The sequence below is a fragment of the Falco cherrug genome, chromosome 16, assembly GCF_023634085.1.
Source record: "Falco cherrug isolate bFalChe1 chromosome 16, bFalChe1.pri, whole genome shotgun sequence".
Taxonomy (NCBI): Eukaryota; Metazoa; Chordata; class Aves; order Falconiformes; family Falconidae; genus Falco; species Falco cherrug.
The window spans coordinates 9,983,906-9,993,617 of NC_073712.1; the positions used below are offsets into that span (position 1 = coordinate 9,983,906).

General features: G+C 48.5%; 1 protein-coding gene and 1 pseudogene across 1 annotated transcript; both read right to left on the reverse strand.

Moving 5' to 3' along the window:
• Positions 1-7,176, reverse strand: part of LOC114018152 (ankyrin repeat domain-containing protein 26-like) — a 74,114-nt pseudogene extending 66,938 nt beyond the window's left edge.
• On the reverse strand, positions 6,710-9,364 carry LOC129737460 (ankyrin repeat domain-containing protein 26-like). Its single transcript, XM_055727924.1, has 3 exons — positions 9,075-9,364; positions 8,518-8,652; positions 6,710-7,368 (listed from the first exon to the last, which is right to left on the reverse strand). Exons 1-3 carry the CDS (start codon positions 9,225-9,227, stop codon positions 7,324-7,326), a joined length of 333 nt encoding a protein of 110 aa, XP_055583899.1. The 5' UTR covers positions 9,228-9,364; the 3' UTR covers positions 6,710-7,323.
• Between the last annotated feature and the right edge of the window lie 348 nt (positions 9,365-9,712).

The following is a 9,712-nucleotide window of genomic DNA, read 5'->3' on the forward strand; positions in this document are numbered from 1 at the left end:
TCAGTTTGCCACGTTCTACATCTGGATAACTGTAGGATACAGACATGTTTTAGAGTTTGTATTGGGCAGGTGCAAGTTTAGCATCAAAACTTGAAATCTAACAGACAATTCGGGGCGGAAATTTTCTTCAACATCCAGATTAATACTAGACACAGGGAACGATACGTATCAGAAGACGTCACTGAGCACAGCTTCAGGACAGCTCTCAACACACCGTTAAACCTTGCTGCTATTACCAAAAACATTCAAAAGCCACACTGACAACTGACAACCTATTCTAACAATAAAGTCAAAAATTTACCTAGAATATCCATGAGTAACAGCATAATCCTCAGCTGTCCATCCGTTAGTGTCTTTATGGAAAAGATCAGCACCATATCGAAGAAGAACTTTTATTAAATTAAGCTGTCCACCAGATGCTGCAGTCATAAGTGGGGTTCTGAAACACCAAAAATATGTTATTAAGTAGATCATTTGACACAGACACTGTAATTATTTTTATTCCTGTTTGCTCTCAAAAACTACTTTCCTCATTACTGAATGAGCAAAAGAAAAAACAGTTTTCATTAAATATTAAGAGCAACCATAAAATGCAAGAGGGAGTCAAAACAACCAAACATTCAATCTTCAGACAAAGCTTCCACATAGACAACACTCACATACAAACTATGTCACTATGCAGGAGATGTTTTTTCAAATTGAGGCAGTGCTGCTGAGCTAACAGCATGTTTCCTGCCAGAAGGGCCACCACAGACAATGCCTTCTTGTAATCCTCAACGAGGAAAGCACCCACTGAGGTATGACAACAGCCAAGCGCAGATGTGCTTTCACAAGTCACACAGAAATAGCTGCTATGTGGCTCCCTGGGTTTTTTTCAGAGCTCACTCTCATGCCTCCGATTAATCAAACCTAAAGAATACTAAAGAGACCCATGCAGAGTTTTGACAAACCACTCACCTTTCACAGTGATCTCGAGCATGCACATCAGCTCCTCTCTGCAGAAGAAACTCTGCTATATCTTCATGATGTTCAGAGAAAGCAAGAATAAGCGGAGTGTTTCCCTCCTGAAAGGGCAGATAAATAAATTTAAAAATAAAAGAAAAAAAAACCCCTACAAGAGAAATACTAATACAACTTTTTGAAAGAACTTCTTCAACAAATACAAAAATTTACCTTATTCCGAGCATCAATATTGGCATTATGCTCAAGTAACAGCCCCGCTACAGTTGTATTAGGAGATCGGACAGCAAGGTGAAGGGCAGTGTTGCCGTCAGCATCTGCCAGGTGTGGGTTGGCACCGTGCTCTAGCAGAATAGCTACACATTCTTCTTGCTGGCACTGTACAGCCTGGGAACAACACGCAAAAAAGGAAGAACTTCCAGCACTCTCTTACAATTGCCCCAGCTTCCCAATGCTGGAAAATAAGAGCACCTTCAAAGCTGAGCTAACATAAGCCTATTCCACGCTGATTACCAGATGCATGCTTCTATGCAGAGCTGTGTAAAGAATCCTACCAGCCACCTCTCATTTAATGCACAGTTGACAAGCCCCACTTGAAAGAGCATAACATATTCCACATACCTTCATCAGTGGCGATCTGTTATCACTGTCAGTAAGATTTAGTTTACACTTGTTTTCTACGAGATATGTAACAACATTCACATGGCCATTCGCAGAAGCAAGATGCAGAGGTGTCCTAAAAATTAAACATATTAAATTAGCACAAACAGACAACTAGAGAAATAATTTCAGGCTCTGATAAATTGATATGACCACAAGTTTCACTTTGCACAAAGCAAGCTTAAGAAATGATTTCTCATTCTGTTACCAGTAACAGCAGCTGCGCACCAAACACCCAAGACTGGCCAGCAAAACCCCTCCGCAGCATCTGCTTAGTAAGCTGCCATTTCCTTCACTCTAGAACTTAATCTGCACAGATTCCTGTGCCCAGGCGTTGGTCACTGACTCCAGCAGGACTACACCTGTGGCACAGCAAAAAAGACCAAAGCTTGGGAATCTGACAACTATGGCAAGCAACCCTCTAAGTTCTATAATTATTCATGTGCCAGAAGTGTATCAGAGATGTAGATGGGCTTTATATAAAGAGTATTAGCGTTTCCCTGCACTTTGAGGATTTCTGCTTTTTCTCTAGCTTGCTTACTACTGCAACAAAACCAAGTACTCACTTGCACCAAAGTGCCCCCCATAACATGCAGCAAACCAGACAGCAGAACACTTTAATCCTGAGTACAGGAAAGTAATACCCGATCCTTCAGATATGTATAACTACGATAGTCATAATAAGCCTACTACAGAGGAAGTCCTCTCCAGGGAGGGAATACTGTGTTTCCATAATACATAACCAGCATAAGAAAATGAAACTCTTTTCTTCAAGTTAAAGCCTTGCCAGAGGAAAAAAAAAAAAAAACTAAAAAACCCCTCCTTCAAACCACAGAACATCTTAGGTTTGATGTCAATTAACCAGCCTACTTATACTGAAAGAAATTGCCCAGAAAGTCCTTACATGTGTTTCCCCCTAAATCAGAGGCACAAATCAGCACAAGCTTCACTCTGTGCAAAAGCAAAGCACCTGCTGCTCTGCAGGACACCTGTCCCAACAGAGCAGAAGACAAGCTAGAAAACAGCTGGGACCTTCCTCCCTTGAAGGTGATGCAGTAACAATCCCACAGTTCCTCAAGAACTGAGGGGAACACCAGAACTAGTTCTGAACCACATTGCTGTAGGTAGGTCCTTCTCTGTATTTAGGAAAGCTCAACTAGCCTTGCAATTGTTTTGGTACCTTGCTGAGACAGGAGCACAACAGCTCCCTGGCTAAGGGGGAATAGAAAGGGAGAGGTACACAAATGCAGTGGCAGGTGATGCAGAAACACAGTAATCTGTAACACAGATACTTGTTACAGGGCAGCTGACATCCTCCTCCACTGCAACAAAGATGAGGATGAGAGAAATACAGAAAACTTCAAAGACTTTGTAATGTCTTGCTACAGACAGGGAACAGACTGGAGCACTGACAGAGGAGTAGCTCAAGAGCAACTACCACCACGTTTTGAGAAATTTCCATGGAAACATGCAGGATTCTTCATCTCTGAAGAAATGACTGACTAAGATTATCTGAAAGCTAACCAGGACCGGTTATGAAGGAGTCCACAATCATCTGAAAGCTGCTACTACCAACCACTAGGAAGCATGACAGATGTGAAGTAGTCACTATCAGCTCTGCAAACAGAAAAGCCTTCAGAAAACTTGGACTTGTTGCTGTCCTCCTCAACCAAGCCTCTCAGTCTGTCAACAGGAGACGGCTCTGCTTGGAGCAAGGCCTGCTGTGCTCCACAGAAGATCCACTTCAGGGAACAGGCTGGCAGAGAACATCAGTGTTTCAGGGTTGCCTGTCCCTGCAAGAGGCCTCCAGTAACACCGAAGTTCTTCTGCCACCCAGCCCTGGGGACACTGCCCAGATTCTGTTCCTGCTCCTGCTGCTGCTACGCTGATCACCTACAGAGTAGAAGAGAACTGCTGATGCCTGAGCAGCCACGAAACAACCCCACTGGGAAACACCAGGCTGGCAGTACGCACTTTGAATGGCCCTTGAGCCGACAACCCAGCAGCTACAAGCCAAGCAATGAAAGCACTGGAGTTCAGTCTGACAGGCAGCTGACAGGGTAAATCTCCCTTAGCGATGAGCTCTGACCCAGGATCCATGACTAGCTGGCAATGTGCCCACAGTGCTTCCAACTACAGAGTTTTGCCTGTCTCTGTCAGTGAGGCTGAAGGTTTTGCTAGACCACTTCTGAAAGCTGCCTGCTCCTAACTGATGCTGTATCAAGCACACTTTCGGGAGGTCTTATGGGCTACAGGACCCACTTTATGGAAGGAACCTGTTGGTGTGATCCTTGCCATGTTCCTGGTGCAGGATTTTGCTTTTGGAAATCCTGAGCAGCAAAACTGAGATATTCATACAACCAATGCACACATTTTTGCCGTTACTTTGCATTATTTCCTATTCTTCACCTCTATTTCCAATGACACCAAGTCTTCCAACACAAAGCCCTGAAATGCAACTGCATCTGGTGGTCACTCACAACACACATCACACCCACAAGCACTAAGAGGGCACAGGTGGCCTTGCAACCCTCATGGCTGGTACAGAGTGCAGTGGCTGCAGCAAGTAGGCAGGCTCTGTCCACTGAATTGCTCTCAGCCTCGCTTTTCAGCACTGGGCATTATCATGGCAAACCCACCACAGTGCTCATCATAGTATGCTGCCTTTTCTTTCTTCCCTCCCTCTCCCCCCCCCCCCCCCCCCCCCCCCCCCGGCTTGGTTTTTTACAGTTTGTGACTTTATTTGTCCTGTTATAACACTGATAATTGCCTGGCACACAGAAGGAAACCCTTCAGAGGAAAAGAAGCTTTCTAGACAAGATGAACTTGAAACGCAAAAACTAGCAAAATTTCATACCAGGGTCTGCTAAGAGCTGGTGACTGACTGCTGACTGAATCAGGAAGCAGTAAGAAGAAAAAGAGAGAAACTTTCCGAACTATTTCCATAAATGCCATCGGGCACTTTGACTCTGGCAGCTGAATTATGCACAAAAGTGCACTCAAGCCACCTTAAATGGCATCCCCCACCTGCAGCTGCATAAACAAATACTGGCTGGCAACACTCAGGCACACAGCCCACAGGCTGACTGACTGCACTCTTCATCGCCTTCCTACAAATCTAGACAGTTTTAGCTGTTTTCAGGGCAATAAGCTAGCTGGCTGGCAAAAGTCCAGTCTTCAGAAAAGACAGCCCAGGATGCTGAAGTACTCCGATTAAACCAGCATCTCCTCTGAATGTCATGAATGTTTTGACTCGGTCTTTTCAGAAAAGGCATTAACAGCTCGACACATCCAAGACCCAAAAACTTCAGCTGATTCCCTTATGCTTACGGTGGATCATGAGGAGCTATGCTGCAGCCCAGGGCTTCTCCCTAAGATATAACTGCCAAGTACTTGCTGTGCTTGACTCAAACGCACACATCCTAACACCTGCCAGAAGCAGCAGCTTCCTCTGCATGGCACTGCCCAGATCTTCCAAACCAAGGCACTAATTAGCTGTACCAAGGCCACAGAGCAAACAGCAAAGTAACTGCCACCTAAAATCAGACTGATGTTGCTTTGGCTGCAACATCACAGTCACAAAAGGCACATCAGGCAACCGTCCACACAGCACCAATACACAGCACATTTACCCTTTCCTAAACGCAGTGCTTACCCTCTTTTACTCCAGCTGAGGCAGTGCAGCTTGCTCAGCTCAACTACTAACCCCGCACGCTGAGGCCTCCAAGGTGCATGCACTCTGCCTTCCAAGGGTGCCTGGAGAATGGCCCTGAGGCTCCTTCTGCAACCCGCCCTGGCCAGGCTGCTGCCAGCCCCCTGCCGCTCCTGTGCCCCCAGGCAAGGCAGCACCCCCGGGAACGAGGGCACGGAGCGGGCCGGGGCAAGACGGGGGATGCTCGGCCGACTCCAAGGGCTCCTGGCAGCACAGGCCTGGCTCCCCGCCCAGGCTGAGGCTCCCCGCAGCGATGCTGCCGTTCGCTCCCAGCACCCTTGAGCTGCGGGCGGCTGCAGCTGCACCTGCGGGTCCCGGCGCTGCCCGCAACCCCCCCAAACCCCGCCCCAGCACCGCCCGGTGCTGCTGCCCCCCGCCGCTTACCGCTCCGCCGTGTCCCGCTCGTCGATGCTGTATTTCTTCAGTCTCTGCCGCACCTGACCCAGGTCGCCACGGGCGGCCGCACGGTGCAGCTTGCCCAGGTCCTGCAGCCGGAGCTCGTAGGCACCGGTGGGGAAGGGCTTGGCGGAGCTGCCGGACGCTGCCGGCCGCCCCTTCTTCTTCCTCCCGAACCCGAAAAACCTCTACAACCCGCGGCACGGTCCCGCCTCAGGGAAGAGGTGGCGGGAGGCACGCGGCGGGCTGCGGCAGGCCCCGGGCAGGGCCGGGGGATGGGGGGCCCCGGGGCAGGGGGATCGGTACGACTGTCTACGGAGCGAACCACCAGAGGGCGGGAAGCCGAGCGCACAGGCTGCTCCTCAGCGCGGCAGCGGCGGACAGCGCCTCCCTCAGCGGCGAGCGCGGCGGTTAAACGGCCGGCGGGCTCTGCTGGCGGGGGCGGGGTCTGCTCCGGCGCGTGTCCAGCGCGAGTGACGTCACTTCCTGCCCCGCGGTGCCCGGCGGCTCCTGCGCGGTGCCCGGCCGCGGCGCTGCCGAGCGGGGCCGGGGGCAGCGAGAGGCGCGGCGGGTGGCGGCGGCGCTGCGCCCCCCGCAGAGCACTCGGGCCGCTGCCGGGAAGCCCGGGGGGTGCCGGCGTACCGGGCAGCAGCAGCTCCCCGCTGGCCCCGGCGGGGCCCGTGCTGTGAGCTCGCGGGGCGGCTCGGGCGAGTTGGTTTTAAAAGAAAATGGCTCAAACTGGGAAAGCGCTTGTTGTTCGGGGCAAGGAAGTCTCGTCAGGGAGTTATGGCCAAAACAGTTCTCCGACGCAATTCGCTTCCTAGTTTGTTGAGCAGTCCTGCTTGTGTGCCATCGTTAGCCCTGGGCAAATGGATGCCAAAGGAGCAAACAGCAAGGGTTAATAATAGCGGGAGGGGGGCTGGGGGGGGGGCCTGTAGGCATCATCTAGTTACCTGCCTTGCCATGACAGGGTCAGAAAGTTACTTTCCAGTAAATGTGGCCAAGCTGGCACTGCCACAAAAGAACACAAGCAGCCACTGAGTGTATGGAAACGTGGTCCAGAAATCAAAAGACAGGTTGTGCCTTTGGTATAGATAAGTTGGGAACCATCCTCCGTGTTGTACTGCTGCGGTGATGGCACTAAGTAGTTCAGCGTGGTGAAACCTTACTATAAGTACCATATGGTTTTGGGGTGATGTCACAGTCCAGTATACCCTAGATGGTTTGACTCATGGAACACCTTGCCAGCACACTACTTCCTATTAGAAACTGCCTCTTGCCAATGAGTTTGTGAAAAATGGGAGAGATGGCAAAGAAAACCTAAATCAGAGAGAGGGACACACTTCACTGTGATTAGCGCTGAAAATATTGATGACAACAGGACAGGAATCTAGTACCACTTTTTAGGGAGGAGATTCAGCCCTCTGAAATACCTTCTCTTCCTTCATCGCTAATAAGGGTACAGCTCCTAAAACCTTCATTTTGCTTTCTGGAATGAGCCTTCACAGCTTTATCAAGCCTGTTCGCTCTGGCAGTGTTCTCGCCGACCAAAGTGGCTGATGTACAGTCACTTTCCTTAGTTGATGCTCAGTGTATTAGCAGCATTCCGTTATTGCAGACGTGATCTCTAGAAGGAAGAGCTATAATAATAATAATAATAATAATAATATTTTTTAAAAGACAGAAAAAAGACTTTTGCTGAAAACACAGCCAAGTAAATTCAGGCTGCAAAACCTGAATTCTATGAGTTTTGGGAAATGGCTATGAGCAGCAGCCATTTCAAGAGCAACTCTGTAATCCGTCTGACCATTTAATGGGGGAATGGAGAGCAAAATGCATTTTTTAATTGAGTGTATTTTTTTTCTTCCAGACGTTAGAAGAAAGGCAGGATTTTATTTACAAGGTGGCAATACAGAGTAAACACAATCCATCTCTGCTCTTTCCAGGAGGAAGTATTTCTTCTCCAGTCCTTTTTCAAGTGCACACATGCTCAGCCACAAAAACTTGGGTTTTTTACAGGTCACTCCCCAACCAAGACCAGGAGACTCTACAGTTCCTGTGCAATATTAAATGTTTCAGAATGGTATTAAACCCCCCCATGATTACCCAGTTTTAGTTGGCAGGGACTTGGTAGCTGGCTGGGCTGAAATTCAGTTTCAGGCTTTGAAGATAAGAGGTTGCTGATGGGTCCTGTGGATATAGTATTATGGGCACAACAGGCACTATTTGTTTATTATTAGCCAGAAAGGATGCAAACCTAAAAACTAGAATCTATCACCCAGAGCAACCTCAAAAGCACTTCTGGGAACTCTGCTTCTGGGTCTCCATGACAAGGGAAAGACGGACTGAGTCAGCTACTAGTAAGCAATAAGTTACTGCATTCATTTTTTATGCATCACCTCACGCTGCATTGTGCCCTGGGAAGCAAAGACACCATTCCGAAAAGCAAACCCCCACCTGCCTCCTGCTCAACTCGTGCCTGAGACAGGCTTCAGGGGGTGACCTTGGGCAAGGCCAACTGCACAGAGCTGTTCCGAGTGATGGTGGCGTTACTCCCCTCTCTTCCGAGAGGGAGTAACTGGGAACTCTTCCCAACAGAGCCACTACAGAACTTACACAAAGATACCCATCTAGCTTTGATTGGCTTCCTCCATGACCCCCAAACGATAAGGTACTCGCAGCCTGAATGGCAGGGATAACAGAAAACAATGAGTATGTAAGAACCTGACCAGAAGGTGCATGGTTCTCCTGGGTATTGGCTCGGTGCCCGGAGAATTTTCTGGGCTCACCTGTTGCAACAGTTCAGCCTTCTCCTTGTCAAGATGAGCAACACGCTCTTCAAGGTGGGATCTTGACTTCAAGTGCTCCTCCCACGTGCTGTGCAAGTCCTTGGATGTCAGAGCCAGCGTGTTCTGCTTCTGCGTCTGTGAAAGCAACCGTGGCAGAAGAAAAAGTAAGGTGGCCGGAAAAGACAAGAGCGCAGGAGAATGCAGTAACTTACACAGAAACAGGCCTAACTCTCCTCCACCCATCCAAGACCTATGGCCAAGGTTGATGTGGAGTGTAAAACACACCTTAGGAACCATAACCAAGAACAGCAGCTGGAGCTGGTGGGAAGAAGGAATACTCCAGAAGCGACAGGATGAGGTTACAACTTTGGGGGGCAAGATGACGTGTCCACGCACACACAAAATCACCCTACAGCTTTCCTGCAAAGCTCCTCTGGTTCCCTCTATACTTCAGTTTTCGTAAGAACACTGCAAAAGGTGGTGCAAAAGGACAACATTCGCTCCTACTTTCAACAGCTACACTCAGATTTATTCATATAGTTACAGACATTAAGTACCTTAGTTTTCAACTTTTTTTCCAAATCCTTTTGCAAGTGCAGCTTGTCTCTCTCCAGGTCACTGCGGTAGCATGTAGTAACTTCAAGTGAAGCTTCTGGCATAGATTGCTTTTTAGGTGCATCAGCAAGCTCCTGCTGCAGTTGTGCAACCATGCCCTAACAAAACAGTTAAATGAGCATGAAGAAAGTTCTAAGAACATGAAATACGCCTTTAACTTATTTTATTATACAATTAGACCTGTCTTTAGATTGAACCCAAAGGTATGAAATTTTGCCTGCCACCAGCAGGCATCTGCATGGATGATGACCTCTCGTCATCCTTCTCAGCTGCACACCTTCAACTATCAGCAGCTGTTCATGAGGATTTCTGTTTCCTAACACATAAAAAAGGCTCAGGTATTGTTCTTCCTTGAACAATACACAAGCACACACTGCAATCAGGTATTTTTTCCTAACAAACCCCAAAGAAATCTGTTGTGAACTAAGAGCCATAGTTTGACTGCAAATATTACTCTGGTGACTGAAGGCAGGACTTTGTATTAGGAATGTATTATTGGCTGTGAAGAGGGGAGGGGCGGGCAGCCAGGCAGAAGAGGATAAAGTTGGAGAGAGAGCTCTCAGGGGCGGGCAACTGAGGT